General features: G+C 44.8%; 1 protein-coding gene across 2 annotated transcripts in view; it reads right to left on the bottom strand.

Annotated features, from left to right (window-relative positions):
* The window catches only part of LOC106610711 (kinesin-like protein KIF26B), a 146,837-nt gene extending 137,157 nt beyond the window's left edge, over positions 1 to 9,680 (bottom strand). For both annotated transcript variants that reach the window (XM_014210210.3, XM_014210212.3), the window contains exons 1-2: positions 9,118 to 9,680; positions 8,323 to 8,718 (exon numbers count right to left, since the gene is read on the bottom strand). In XM_014210210.3, the coding sequence (XP_014065685.3) occupies positions 8,323 to 8,718; positions 9,118 to 9,177 (456 nt within the window). In that variant the 5' untranslated portion in view covers positions 9,178 to 9,680. The remainder of the gene's footprint in view (positions 1 to 8,322; positions 8,719 to 9,117) is intronic.
* Between the last annotated feature and the right edge of the window lie 6,348 nt (positions 9,681 to 16,028).

Raw genomic sequence — 16,028 nt, 5'->3', positions numbered from 1 at the left:
CTGTCCTCTGCTGTTCCACAGCCTAATAAGCTAACTTTCTTTACTTACAGATTATTGGAGTTAATTCATACTTTATGCATTTGCATAACCGCGAAAGTCAACACAGAGTACATGAGGCAATAGTGGAAGTCTGTGTGTGTGTGTGTGTGTGTGTGTGTGTGTGTGTGTGTGTGTGTGTGTGTGTGTGTGTGTGTGTGTGTGTGTGTGTGTGTGTGTGTGTGTGTGTGTGTGTGTGTGTGTGTGTGTGTGTGTGTGTTCAGCAAAACCCAGTAGCTGGGACAGAGGAAGAAAATACATTTTCTCCACTTGTTTTAATTTATTTCCGAATACATTAGTATATTTGTCATTTTGTTTGAGAAGGGAAATGGGGCTGGCACTCAGTGTTTCCATGGTAGCAATGGCCCAATGTTCCAAATGACACGGCAGGATACATGCTCCCAAACACACAACCAATAAGGTAGACAAGCTGACCCTTTGTGGTCCCGGATGAACCCCACTCTCTCTCTCTCCTCTCTCTCTCTCTCTCTCTCTCTCTCTCTCTCTCTCTCTCTCTCTCCTCTCTCTCTCTCTCTCTCTCCTCTCTCTCTCTCTCTCTCTCTCTCTCTTTTTATCTGTCTCTTTCTATCATTAAACCATCCCCAAAATTCCATCCCCAATACACCCTCTCGTAGCCCCTCCGCAGACTCTTAATTCATGTCATGAAACATTAACAGAGAGGAGTTTGAATTGGCCTTAAAAGTAGGTCAGAAAGTTTGTGAACCAAACCAGAATTACACACATTCAATAACACTTAGATGGAGGGAAGGAGGAAGGAGGAGAGAAAGGAAGGATCGTAGGGAAAGGAGGAAAAGGGGCAAGGACCTAAGATCAAAGCAGCATCATTATCATGAAAGGCAAGGAGAATGACACATATGCACGCACACACACACACACACAGTTTCCAGTTCATTTAAAGCTCCTGGTGACAGAGGCATGGTGTGTGTAATTAGTCATGTTTGCTGGGTGATTATAAGTGTGATTATATGTGTGGGTTTTCTCCTCATACTGTAATAACACAATTAGGGAGGACAGAAACACTTCCCTCAGCAGAGAGAGAGAGTGTGTGTGTGTGTGTGTGTGTGTGTGTGTGTGTGTGTGTGTGTGTGTGTGTGTGTGTGTGTGTGTGTGTGTGTGTGTGTGTGTGTGTGTGTGTGTGTGTGTGTGTGTGTGTGTGTGTGTGTTGTGTGTATTCAATATCAGGCTGTTTTCCATCCCTGTCCTGTCCTCTGCTGTTCCACAGCCTAATAAGCTAACTTGTCTTACTTACAGAGTATTGGAGTTAATTCATACTTTATGCATTTGCATAACCGCAAAAGTCAACACAGAGTACTTAATGCAATCTTATGCATAGTAAGACAAAAATAATGGTGTTCCAAAAAAGGCCCAGCTGCCAGGACCACAAATACAAACTCCATCTAGACACCGTTGCCCTAGAGCACACAAGAAACTATACATACCTCGGCCTAAACATCAGCACCACAGGTAACTTCCACAAAGCTGTGAACGATCTGAGAGACAAGGCAAGAATGGACCTTCTACGCCATCAAAAGGAACATAAAATTTGACATCCCAACTAGGATCTGGCTAAAAATACTTGAATCAGTTATAGAATCCATTGCCCTTTATGGTTGTGTGGTCTGGGGTCCACTCACCAACCAAGAATTCACAAAATGGGACAAACACCAAATTGAGACTCTGCATGCAGAATTCTGCAAAAACATCCATGTACAACGTAAAACACCACAGATAATGCATGCAGAGCAGAATTAGGACGATTCCCAGCTAATTATCAAAATCCAGAAGAGAGACGTTCAGTTCTACAACCAAACCTTCCATAACTAGAGAAGTGTTCCCTCAGCAAGCTGGTCCTGGGGCTCTGTTCACAAACAGACCCCACAGAGCCCCAGGACAGCGACACAATTAGACACAACCAAATCATGACAAAACTAAAAGATAATTGGAAAGAATTAACCAAAAAACTGAGCAAACTTGAATGCTATTTGGACCTAAACAGTGAGTACACAGAATACCTGACCATTGTGACTGACCCAAAATTAAGGAAAGCTTTGACTATGTACAGACTCTGTGAGCATAGCCTTGCTATTGAGCGAGGCCGCCATTGACAGACCTGGCACACCGCCCTCAAAATGAGGTGGAAACTGAGCTGCACTTCCTAACCTTCTGCCAAATGTATGACCATATTTGTCAAGTATACTCCCTCTCTGGGGCTCTATAGGTTGCTCATTATTACGCACACCTGTCACCATCAGTACGCGCACCAGCGCCTCATCAGACTCACCTGGACTTCATCACCTGCCTGATTACCTTCCCTATGTCCGTCCCTCCCTTTGGTTCCTTCCCCAGGCGTAATTGTTTCTGTTCCGTTGTTTCATGTCTGTACGCTGCTCGTGGTTCTTGGTTTGTCCACGTTCGTTTATTTATTCAATTATTCACTCCCTGTACTTCCCGACTCTCAACGTACACGTTACAATGTTAGAGATACATATTTCCCTCAGATTACACAGACCCACAAAGAATTTGAGAACAAATCCAATTTGAACAAACTCCCACATATATATTAGCGAAATACCACAATGTGCCATCACAGCAGCAAGATTTGTGACCTGTTGCCACAAGAAAAGGATAACCAGTGAAGAACAAACACCATTGTAAATACGACCCATGTTTATTTATTTTCTGGTTTGTATTTGAACTATTTGCACATTGTTACAACACCGTACATTGCCATAATATAACATTTAAAATGCCTCTGTTCTTTTGAGTCTAATGTTTACTGTTCATGTTTTATTGTTTATTTCACTTTTGTTTATCTATTTCACTGGCTTTGGCAATGTAAACATATGTTTCCCATGCCAATAAAGCCCTTTGAATTGAAATTGAATTCATTTGAAATTGAATTGAGAGAGAGCGAGACAGACAGAGAAAGAAAGAAAAAAAGAGAGAGAAAAGTAGAGAAAAAGAAAAGAGGGGAGAGGGGGAAAAGCGAGAGAGAGAGAGAGACGAAATGAAAAAGAAGTTGAGAAGTGTGGAGGGTGACACTTCAAAGAGAGAGGGAGCAAGTGATAGTGAGAAAGAGAGTAAAGGGAAAGAGACGGATATAGAAGGAGCCACTAAGAAGTCTGTATGAGAAGCTCTTCGATTCAGCCGCCATCAGCATCCCTCCCTCCCTCTTTCTTTCTCATCCATCCATCCCTTCTCGCTGTATTGACGAAGGGACCTCTTTATATGGTAATGCCTTTCCCACCTGAGAGGCATGAAGAGGACATTAACGCTCACACACACACACACACACACACACACACACACACACACACATACACACACACACACACACACGCCACACACACACACACACGCACGCACACACACACACACACACACAGACACACAGGCGTGAAGAGCACATTAACGTTGACTGAGATATGTATGCAGCTCACATCTGTCATATGTCGCTGCCGTAGCAACGGAGGGTGCCACGGTTACGAGAGCGATGCTGTGTGTGCGTGTGCGTGCGCGTGCGTGTGCGTGTGTACAAGGCTAGGTGGTAATTTACCAACAGTGCTGAAAGGTATTGGTACTGTATGTTACAGGGGAGTCAGTAAGAGAAGATAAACCTCTCCAAACCGAGATCTGAGCCAGCGACACTCCTACTTGTACATTCTAGTACATATTCCTGATGGCTCACATAAACACACACACATAAACACACACACACGTCACACACTCTGATCCACTTTACTGAGCTGAACCTGACTAACCAAGAACAGACCGCTCACCAGTTACGATTTGGGTTTGGGACACACACAACGGTGCATACACACACACACACACACACACACACACACAAACACACACACACAGGAACCAGGACTTGAATGACTTCAGCTTTGGTACCAGATGTGCCTCTGAGCCTCCAGCTACAAATATGTCTATAAAAATCCTCCCATGCGGTGTCACTGACATCTACCTCTTTTTCCCTGACCCGTCTCCTCCCTCCATCTCTCCCTCCCTCTCTCCCTCCCTCTCTTCCTCCCTCTCCTCTGCCATTATTACTAACATAACCCCTCTAGAGGCCATATCTTGCCCTCTTCCCTCCCTCTGTTCGTACATTTCTCTCCTTCCTCCCATACATTGTCTATCCCTGTTTTTCTTTGATAGCCCTCCTCCTCTTTCCTCCTGTAGTCGGTTGGTCGGTCATGAACCTTAACCACAGCACAGCTAACAAACACATCAACAAACACATCCATTTCAGATCCCTCCATTAGAAATAGACAGATGAGGGGGAGGAAAGGAGGAATGGGAAGGGAGAATGGTGGAGGCAAAAGCCCCTTTCTGCTCTGCTGTACCTAGTCATGCAAATTAGGTAAATTAGGCTACACTTATTCCCTCTCTTTCCCTTTTTTTTCATTTTTCCTTCTTTCCATTGCCCTCTAACCCTGAGCCTTTCACTCGCCGCAACCTGCTGACATTTTTCGAACATGGACTCCGTTGCTGCACTCTTCAGCTGTGTGGAGTTGTGTCTGTTTCTGTTCCCCGTGTGTTGTGTGCGGACGCTCAGCAGAGACTGAGAACCAGGTCTCTCTACAGTGGCTCTGTGAAGGTCATGATTAGCATAGCAATACTCGTGTCTGTTGGTTCTGTCATAGGGAGGGGGAACAGGAAGCAGAAGAGGTGATGGACGCACCGTGGCCGCGTCCCAAATTCCACCCTATTCCCTACATAGTGCACTACTTCTGACCAGGTTCCAATGGGCTCTGGTCAGAAGTAGTGCACTATATAGGGAATAGGGTGGTATTTGGGACAGAACCCGTGTCCCTTGTCTTCTCTGAGAGACCTACTAGCTACCAGCCATGTTCTTGTCAGAACAACAGAGATTTGCCCAAACAACAGCCCCTCAAACTCTCTCTCGTCCCGTCACTAATAGCTTTGTACGAGCCAGAACAGCCCTGGACATGAGGACGCTAGTCTATTGCAGGGCCCCTTCCATAATAACAGTACTCTTTTTTTCTTTCCCAACGATGAGAATACAAACTAATCATATCAAAGCATTCCAGTTGTGTATCTCTCTCCTGATGAGAAAGTTGCCCAGCCAGAGAGCTCAAACAGCAACTAAAGTCAACCAACGTCCCTTTACACCAATCATCAACATGGCTGCCCTCCAATGATGCTGATGACGCTGACGACGACGCTGATGATGATGATGATGATGATCATGACACCGATGATGATGACGGTGATAAGTGTCGGCCGTTCCAAATGGCCCATCGCACATGGCTGCCCTCCAATATTGCTCGGAATGGAAAAGTCTGTTATGTCCGTTCTTTGAATTATAATTCTATGTGGAAGCCTGTGCATTTACCTGCTGAGTACAATTCACTAGGAGAGTGTCAAACGTTCACCCTGTAATCCACTATAATACTAACATACCCACACTCTCCAGTCAATTACCACTATGTAATGGAGGCTGGGAAAAAGGTTAACTTTATCTGAACCCTCACACACACACACACAGAAATGTGCACACACACACACACACACACACACACACACAACTAAACAGTGAGATTCTCCCACCCTTTGCAATGCCACGCTCCATATGACCCCTTCACTAAACCTGCAGCTTCCAGAAAGTGCTCATACGAACATCGTGTACCATTTATATTGACTTAATCAATAAGACAATTCATTGTTCAAGTCCAGATCCAGATGTTAGATAGGGATTTTGCAGGTCGAGACTTTGGGACCATCTGCCATTTTTGTCAAAAATGAGTTAGCCACACATCTTTAGATGGTTCTTTATACGTTCGTGATGTAAAAAAAATAAAAAAAAGTAAGTCAATTGTAAATGTTTGGACCAATCAGAACACATCTTTGCAATCTCCCTTTAAGTATGGTCTAGGCTAGTCTAGACAGCAGTTCTGGCACGCCTATAGCAACAAAAAAAACAACACTGTCAGAAACCTTAAATGTTGTTACATCGTTGTTCAGTGATGACAGCTATTAATTAGTCTGATGAGCATAATACATTTCTTCACGTATTTGAGGATGTGCTCTGACTGATCTTGGTAAAATGTTGTTATTCTGTCATTTATGTATTCAAATAGCTCCAGTTGTCTTAAAGAAAGAAGAATTTACTACAAAACAGTTCTGCGATCTGAGATGTGAAAACTTTAATGCTCAATATCTCAGAACTATGCTTTGTGCAGATAGAACCTTATAGTCACGAGGTGGTGAAATTGTCCCCAATTTTTTTGGTTTCTCCCAGTTCCCACTATGATTTCAATAGAAATCTGTTCAGTTTCCACTGCATGTTTTCCACCTGTCTGAAACTTCACCCCTGGTTGTTCGTTCTGATATGTGAGCTCCTCAGCTCCATAGGCTCCTGGGGGCGCGTTCAGCAGGATACAACGTTGTGCAACATTGATTTCAGATAGAAATACAGCATGTAGAACAAACACCCCTCTCTGACATTTAGAATAAGGCAGGGCTGCCCAACCCTCTTCCTGGAGAACTGCTAAATTAGGGTTGGACTGACAACCTACAGGTCAGTAGATCTCCAGGAAGAGGGTTGGACTGAACCCTCTTCCTGGAGAACTGCTAAATTAGGGTTGGACTGACAACCTACAGGTCAGTAGATCTCCAGGAAGAGGGTTGGACTGAAAACCTACAGGTCAGTAGATCTCCAGGAAGAGGGTTGGACTGAAAACCTACAGGTCAGTAGATCTCCAGGAAGAGGGTTGGACTGAAAACCCACAGGTCAGTAGATCTCCAGGAAGAGGGTTGGACTGAAAACCTACAGGTCAGTAGATCTCCAGGAAGAGGGTTGGGGCAGCCCTGGAATAAGGGATCATGTCAGCTCTATTGATGACATTTCTATCGGCAACATTCCACAACATTTGCCTACTGAACTCGGCCCAGCTGCCTGTTGCTATACAGCACCCCCTGTGTCCCTACTGGGGACTGCTCTGGTCCCTGGCTTATAGGCCTGTCAGCGGTGACCACGGTCAGCAACCATGTCTCAGAGCAACCTTCTCTATTGTCAACAAACAGTAGGGCGTACTGTAGATACAACCACACTGGAATGGCAGACTATGGAGAGAACCCTAGACCTTCAAAACACTCTTGTTCTCAAACACAGTATCAGGCTGTAAAAAAATGCTAACTTTTATGCACCATGGTTAGGCTGGGCTAGAACGAGGTGATGGTTCAGAGAAAGATTGAGTTTAAGTATAAGGTTAAAAGTTCATAAGCACTCTACATCCCCTCGGAATAGACCCGTGTATGAATGGGCCAATTACGCACATTGGGATCCCACCAGTACCCCCCCTCCCGCGGTCTTAACGACCCGTGGTCTTTTTACAGCATCCAGGATCATGACGCGATTCCTCTGTTCGCTCTGGGTTTACAGTACGCGCGCTGTGCCACGCAGAACGCTGCTATTTGTAACCAATTAACACCGTCCCCGCTGGCTGCATTCGTCACTCTGCAGGACCTAGACGCTTGGCAATGCAGATAACTTGGCAAGGCCCCCTAAAATCCGCAACATGCTGAAAAAACCGCTCAATCATGCATATAGGCCTATTGTGCTCTATAGCGAGAGAACCCTCTTTACGCACACATACGCGCGCGCGCGCGCGCACACACACACACACACACACACACACACATACACACACACACACCTGCACAGTGAAACGGTCTGCGCCTCCCACCAATTCATTTGTAGCATTCATTTATGATGGTGGAAAATACAAATACATAGGTAGCCAAATAGAACGGAAAATAACCCAACTTGGACACGGGAAAAAACGATTGGCCTAATGGAAAGCATCCATTATATTAATCGCTCAAAAAATGCGTAATGAAGGAAATGGAACTAATTTATTTACATTTTGGATGAAGCTGATGGACAAGAAATCAAATTGTATTGTCATATTCGTTTTGGCATAATAGCAGTTATTGAACAAGCACCCCGCACAAAGCTGTTTGCCTTTGAACTGAGCTTTTCCCATAGGCTCTCTGGCTCTACAGCCCAAGCACAACACAACACAACACAGGGCAGTAGTCAGATTTACCATTATCCAACTCACTCCTCATATCATGCGTCCTTTACATGGAAACAGAAAACAGTCACGCCCTGTGCCATATATGGAGATGTCTATATTCCCAATATGGTACACCATGATGTCTGATGGTCTTTGCAGAGTTCGCCAGATTCAGAGGATGCTATAGCCGAGCAGCATTGCATATAGCCGGGCTTACCTTGCTGGAGTAGGGTCCGGGAATCAGTAGCTTCAGCGCCTGTCTCTTCAGCTCCGCCAGCCGGGCATTGCAGTTCTCACACCATATCCCCCTCTCTCTCTCAGAACCAGGGGAGCTCCCGCTACCAGAGCCCGGTGAACCTGTACCGAAACCTGGCGAGCCACCCAGAGACCCAGGGGAACCGGTCCCAATCCCTGGAGATATGGTCCCGGGGGAACCGGAGAAGGATCCCGGGGAAGAGGTGCCAGAACCTGGGGAGGGGGTGCCCGTGGAGCTGGGCATAGAGCCGGCTCCCTCTGGAGCGGGTCGGCTGCCGGTCCGGGACTCTTCGTAGGCCTTTCTGTACCATGTCTCCGGGGAGAAGGAGGCTGATTTTGTCGGGGATGTGTCGGTCATCTGTTGGGAGCACCATAAAGACAATCCTACCTTTAATGGACCATTTCAATTGGGGAGACGCACAATAACTCACTATACGCGGTCTTTTTAATGTTAATAAACGGCACCACAGCCGGAAAAATCCACGTAGGTCTAAAGTTTGAACACAAATTGCAAAAAGCATTAAGAAAAAACTAAAGGTGAGTATGATATTTGCGTTCCCTAACTATAGCCTACCCTATTCGCCGCAGTAATTAATTGCCTACCTACATTCAAACCTGTAGCAAGCATACAGTTACTGCTATGTTGGAATGCATGAGCGCGCAGCAGTAGTGCACGACTCACTGTTGTTTGTTGCCACAATTATTACTGATATGATCATCCAATCCACTTATACTAGTATAAATGAGAAATACTTACCCCGTATTTTCTGCTCCTGCTGGTCACAGACCTCTCTTTGGCCCCAGACAGAGAAGTCATGTTGAAGGTGAGGAGAGGGGAAGGGAGGAGTGGGGAGAAAGAAATCTCGGTTGTTTTACATCCAAGAAGACCAAATAGATGTCAATTAATTCCACGCCCCTCCGCGTGCCTCTCAATCATGAACCAATATCACGCAGATTGGGTATCCATATAGCCTACTGTATTCAACCATGAAAAACAAGGACCTAACAGTAATTCCACTCAAATTGATCCAATAGGCGCAATAATTAGTTCCAATCCACGGTCTTCTTTAGTGGGGGTACAGACGGGTTTCTCTCTCTGGGAGAGTGCAGCAGGCAAGGCGGTAGCAGAGTGAATTCCGCCGCTGCCGCACAGGCTCAACGTTGAGACAGTGGGGACGCCGCGTCTGCAGCGCTATAGCCCACACCACAGTCCAAGGCAGAGCAGAGGCACAGCCGTGGTATTCCTCTGGCTGTCTGTACGCCTGCAAACTGCAGGAGGCTCCGTGCTCATCTGAAGGCAGAGGTGCAGACTGGAGAGAGTGGCGCTCACATCTGGCTGGGGGAGGGTCCTTTCTGCCCCCTCCTCACTGGCCGACCAATACCGTATCAATGCTTGGTTGACTGACAGGTGGCAGCTAATTTCCTATGTCAACTTTTGGAGGGGGTAAATGTTGACTAGGGAGTAAGGTAGTAACAGATGCGTAGCCTATGATAGACGATGGTTGCAAGACAGTAATATGCATTAAAAAGGTACCTGGATCAGGGGCGTGCTATGTATAGTTGGATCAAAGAGGTTTAGGCCTAATCAAGAATATCATTCAAAATTATCATCATCATCACCACCACCACTACCACAGAAACAAGATATATTTCTAAGCAATAAGGTAGTATTAAATCACTCACTGGAGAGGTTTTACACAATCATTCAATTTAAACCCCCCAAAAGCTCGAGTTTATTGTCCTATTCAAGAGTAGTCTCATTCAATTCATTTGTGTTTCGCATTCTGAGGATAATGCACATAGGGGGTGCTGGTGGTGTCATGTGAATGAAAGCATATTGCTGCTGTGATTTATGGGATTTGCGCAGCGTGGGGTTTTGATGTTGTTTGTGGATGCACAGCGCCATCTGGTGTCACTGCATGGCCTAGCACAACAGATGAAGATAAAACAATGTTTGATGTCACTGCAAACATTTACAATACCTCAATATATTCTGTATCAGATTCTGAATCTAAAACAATACAACAATTAGGCAAGATGATGGTTACATTTCTCATTATTCCCAGAAGGTGTGTGTGTGTGTGTGTGTGTGTCTGTGCGTGCGTGCATGGACGAGTGTGTGTGTGTGTGTGTGTGTGTGTGTGTGTGTGTGTGTGTGTGTGTGTGTGTGTGTGTGTGTGTGTGTGTGTGTGTGTGTGTGTGTGTGTGTGTGTGTGTGTGTGTGCGTGTGGGTGTTTGTGTGTGCGTGTGTGTGTGTCTGGGGTCGTCCACCGTCATCATGCTAACAAAGTCTTTGTAGACATTCTTGGCAGGTTCCAGAGCAGCTGACAGCATCTCCTCCATCTCCTGCACAGAGGAACTCATAGGAACAATAGATCTTTATTCATCCATTATACAGACACAATCACACCTTTAGCTAACACAGTACCAAACACACACACACAACACACTGGGAGCAGCACGGTGTCCACCACAGAACAGCCAGCCCCTGCAGTTTAAGGTGGGCCTTGCCCAAAGCCACAACGGCAGTAGGTGGATCCTGAGCTATTGATGGCAGTTGCCTTTATAACTGTCAGGCTACCGCCACCCCTTAGCAGGGTTTCTCAACGTTGATTCTGGGGACCCACTATTTTCTGAACGTTACTCCAGCTGAGCATCTGTTAGATACTAGTAAGTGCATCTGCTTGGTCGAAGGGAACCAGCAAACTGGAAGTTACCTTTTATTGAAATATGCTAAGAATGAATACTGTAGTCAACCAGAGACTGTATTGCTGATCTGGGAGATATCATCATATCATGTTTGTAGAGTGGATTGTTGTCTGTCGGTAGCTGTCAAAAACTTTGACCACTGGAGGGCATGAGTACTGTAATATCAACCTTGCTGTAATCAAAGCACACATTAAAGTTAATACACAGTGACAAGATGCGACAGATTTGTGATTTCGGGCCAATGATTCTGTGGTTTTCTGTAAGGAGCTCTATGTTGCTTCCACACTACCTGCCTGTGTTAAGTACTTTGTGACTCGTGAGCTCCTCCAGTTCCAAATGTCCCATTTTCTGTTGATCTAGAACCTGCAAAGTGAACCCAAGGTATGGTGCTATACAGTCTACAATAGAAGGAATCCAACGTAAGAGCCTACAGTTTACATACAGAAGCAAAACAGTCTACTTACAGAACTTATACAGTCTACAACAAATAACCACAAGATAAGAATGTATACAATCTACATTCAGAACCTATACAGTCTGCAATAGAGGGAATTAACCCAAGAAAACCAATACAGTCTACATTCAGAACATATAGTCTGCAATAGAGGGAATTAACCCAAGAAAACCAATACAGTCTACATTCAGAACCTCTACAGTCCGCAATAGAGGGAATTAACTCAAGATTATCAATACAGTTGACATTCAGAACCTAAACAGTCTGCAATAGAGGGAATGAACCCAAGATAACCTTTAGAGTCTGCATTCAGAACCTATACAGTCTGCAAAGGGAATTAACCCAAGATAACCTATACAGTCCACATACACATCCTCAAAGGCCTGGAGCAGCAGGTCCTCAGGGACGGGCCAGAACCTGAATACCTGCACACACACACACACACACGCACGCACGCACGCACACGCACACGCACACGCACACACACACACACACACACACACACACACAGACACACACACACACACACACACCGGTGTGCTGGAGTTTCTTTTCCAAACTGCAGCCTATAGTGTAGAATACATCTAGCATGGTTGGTAGTGTTGTGTAGGATGAATACCTTCTTTCAGGAAGCACCATATGGAAACAGGCTGAGGAGGAGTATTACAGTCATATGGTTTCATTTGAACCTCTCAGATGTATTCCATTCCATGACAGTGGTCAGGATGTACACAGGACGCCACAAACACACAGTCACAACACAATGGACATCGTTTTCAATTCCGTTTTATTCTCCAGATCTGGGTGACTATGTCTGGGGCACATGAAACAGAGTGTGATGAGTAAGCCTGTCTGAGAGCTGAAGACTTGCGTTAGCTCCCAGAGCCTGTTTGGTGGTGCTGACTGTCAGAGTGGTGAGAAGTGGGCAGGGCGTGTTAGGCTTGAGTTAGTTAGAAGGACACGTCCTGTAAACACAACACAACACAACACAATGTTTACGATCAAACCATGCTAAAATCTCTTATGAACTCCCCTCTCGCTCTCTCTCTCTCCTCTTTCTGTCTCTCTCAAGCCCCACCTATCTGTTGTCCGTATCTCCCTTCCATCTCAATGAGTCCTCTGTGTCCTGTGTCTCTGTCTGTTTTTCATTACTGTTTACTTTGGCCCTGTTCTGTTTCTCCTCCCCCCTTCTCTCTCCGTTTTGTCATCCCCCTTGCACTTTTTTCTTCTCTCTCTCTCTCCAGCCTGAGGCTCAGTGGACACAGGAAATAGTTAAGTGTTGTTGGAGTGTCTCTCAGATAGTCTGTTGCCCCTCTGGTGCTTATAGAAACAGTCTGGACCACACACACACACACACACACACCTTTAACACAATCTCATACAGAATATCCCTGCAAGTAAGTGAAATATATAAATCACATCACGTTTGTATAAGGTGTCACAAAGTGCCAAACCAGTGACAGGCAGACAGCTAACAGAATTGTTATCTAAAACTGAGACCGGTCAGTAAAAGGTCGGAGTGATTATGCCTGTTTCATCAGCGAGCTACAACCTTGTTTCTTATCTTTACAGTTAATCCCTCCTCCTTCTGGACACACGTACTCTGTCTATATTTGGAGTAAGACACTGATCTAAGGTCAGTTTTGCTATGTGTAAGAACAGAGGCAGTATTTTTCTCTGCCAATTCAGGAATAACTTGTATATTTGTATTTCTTAATTATTTGTATTTCTTAATGATGACATTTTTCAGGGGGTGTTGCAGCACCCTCAGCACCCCTACTTCCCACAGCTATGTGTAAACCTGTTAGTAGGCCTGGCCATATCTGTGATAACTTAGGTCAGGAATAACCAGGGTGAATTTAATGAGAAAAATCACTCTGGAATTTATCACTGTAAAATAACCAATTAAGGCCAATGTTGCCACGTAGCCTTCCGTAGCTACACTATATATACAAAAGTATGTGGACACCCCTTCAAATTAGTGGATTCGGCTATTTCAGCCCCACCCGTTGCTGACAGGTGTATAAAATTGAGCACACAGCCATGCAATCTCCATAGAAAAACATTGGTAGTACAATGGCCTTACTGAAGAGCTCAGTGACGTTTAACGTGGTACCGTCATAGGATGCCACTTTTCCACCAAGTCAGTTCATCAAATGTCTGCCCTGCTAGAGCTTCCCCGGTCAACTGTAAGCGCTGTTATTGTGAAGTGGAAACAGAACAGGACCGCCGAGTGTTGTAGCGCGTAGCACGTAAAAATCGTCTGTCCTTGGTTGCAACACTCACTACGAGTTCCAAACTGCACAAGAACTGTTCGCCGGGAGCTGCATAGTGCCAACTGTAAAGTTTGGTGGAGGAGGAATAATGGTCTCGGGCTGTTTTTCATGGTTCTGGCTAGGCCCTTTAGTACCAGTGAAGGGAAATCTTAACGCTACAGCATACATTGACATTCTAGACAATTCTGTGCTTCCAACTTTGTGGCAACAGTTTGAGGAAGGCCCTTTCCTGTTTCAGCATGACAAAGCCCCCCGTGCACAAAGCGAGATCCATACAGAAATGGTTTGTTGAGATCGGTGTGGAAGAACTTAACTGGCCGCACAGAGCCCTGACCTCAACCCCATCATCACCTTTGGGATTAATTGGAATGCTGACTGCGAGCCAGGCCTAATCGCCCATAATCAGTGCCTGACCTCACTAATGCTTCCCAGAAGAGTGGAAGCTGTAATGGCAGCAAAGGGGGGACCAACTCCATTTTAATGCCCATAATTTTGGAATGAGATGTTCTATGAGCAGGTGTCCATATACTTTTGGTCAAGTAGTGTACGTGTATACCAGGGGCGCATCTCTAGCATAAATATTGTTACTGTCAGAAGGTGCAAATCAAATCTGGTTAGCTGAAACTGGTGCCACCTTTAAAATGTATGTCAAATTATCTTTAAGGGTTCGTTAGAGCAATAAAACAACTAGCTTTTGACTGGCAAAATGTTATCTTAATGGGTCCTAATGGGAGGACCCATGGAAATAGAATCTAGTCTATATTATATTTCTATGGGAGGACCACTCTAAACTAGTTGATATTATTCCAGAAGTTAGATGCAGTATTTTACAACAAAAGCACCAATTGAAATAGGGAAATAAATTGTCAAATAGAAGGCTCTGGCCATGCACACTGACAGTGAATGTCAGTTTATGTGTTCTGATGTCTCATTTATAAAATAAGTATATTTCTATTGCGGTGGGCAAAGACAGACATTTTGATTGAGTAACACATTGTGAAAAATCTTAGCTATATTTTGACAGACTTTGGCCACAGTGACAGGTAAAAGCCACTGAATGCACAGCAGTTATGTGAAAGGAGCTTTTGAATAAAAGCTGACTGGTGTATTCGCGTCATTACGGTAGGGCTATGTTGCTGCCACTAGCAATATAAGCAGCGCAGTCGTAGTGGGACTTGTGTAGAAAAGGTGGCGGCTTGGCGCAGTGAAAATTCTAGGCGATTGTTATCACCAAATTGCCACTGCAAAGCCCTTCTGTACGTAGCCTAATGGTTGGTGGCAGTATAGCTAGTTAGTTATAGCGAGGGTTATGGTGAGGGCTTGAGGGATGCTGTATTGAATGTAGGGCTGTCACTGACTAAAAAAAAATATTGGTCGACCGAAAGTAGTCTGTTCTTTCTACCAATCGAGTGCTCAAAATGTTTTTATGTGTATTTTTACATATATAGACACTCATTATGTGTTTTAATAAAACCAACTATGTGCATTGAGCTTGTCTGATGCTTTACGCTTACGGTTTGACGCCTCACGAGGGCGCCAGAGATCTAGATAACCAGAAGAAAAATAACTGAACCTGACCCAACTTTTCTCCTCCGCTCGTGCCCGAACAGCCGAAAGAAACCTTACCGGAGTGCAAAACAAACAAAAACGTCACAAAATGTCGTCATAATATATGCACGAACTCTTCTGAACTGTTTCGGCTGGGAAGCCACTAGAGCAGGGTTATTCAACTGCTGGTTTTCTGTTCTACCTGATAATTAATTCCATCACCTAGTGTGCCAGGTCTAAATCAGTCCCTGATTAGAGATTACCAATGAAAACAAGCTGAGTTTGAGGGCACTAGAGCATCAGGTCAATATAATGGTAGTCAGTAGTTACCACAGCCAGAAGTCATAAACCCGCCTATTTCTTAAATGTTTCTTTAAAATGTGATTTTAAACCCTAACCTTAACAACAACACTGCTAACCTTAAATTAAGACCAAAAAGCATTTGTATTTTTATGGCCAATTTTTCCTGTGGCCCTGATAACTAGTGGAAACCCAGTATAATGGATAATCAGTGGATCGTCACTATCAGGGACCATTTGGACGTCCATTTAAATAGTTACGGTTAGGGCATAGATAGAACAATGAGAGGCTGAGCTAAACAAATCTTTGGTTGGGGGTTTTGGGTAGGGCCGTCCCAAGGATCTCGGATTGCACTAACCAAAATGTGACCTTAGCCAGCTA

This window comes from Salmo salar, chromosome 09 (genome assembly GCF_965601325.2).
Source record: "Salmo salar chromosome 09, fSalSal1, whole genome shotgun sequence".
In the NCBI taxonomy this organism is placed as follows: domain Eukaryota; kingdom Metazoa; phylum Chordata; class Actinopteri; order Salmoniformes; family Salmonidae; genus Salmo; species Salmo salar.
Note: the sequence above shows the minus strand (reverse complement) of the source record. Positions and strands in the feature narration are given on the sequence as shown.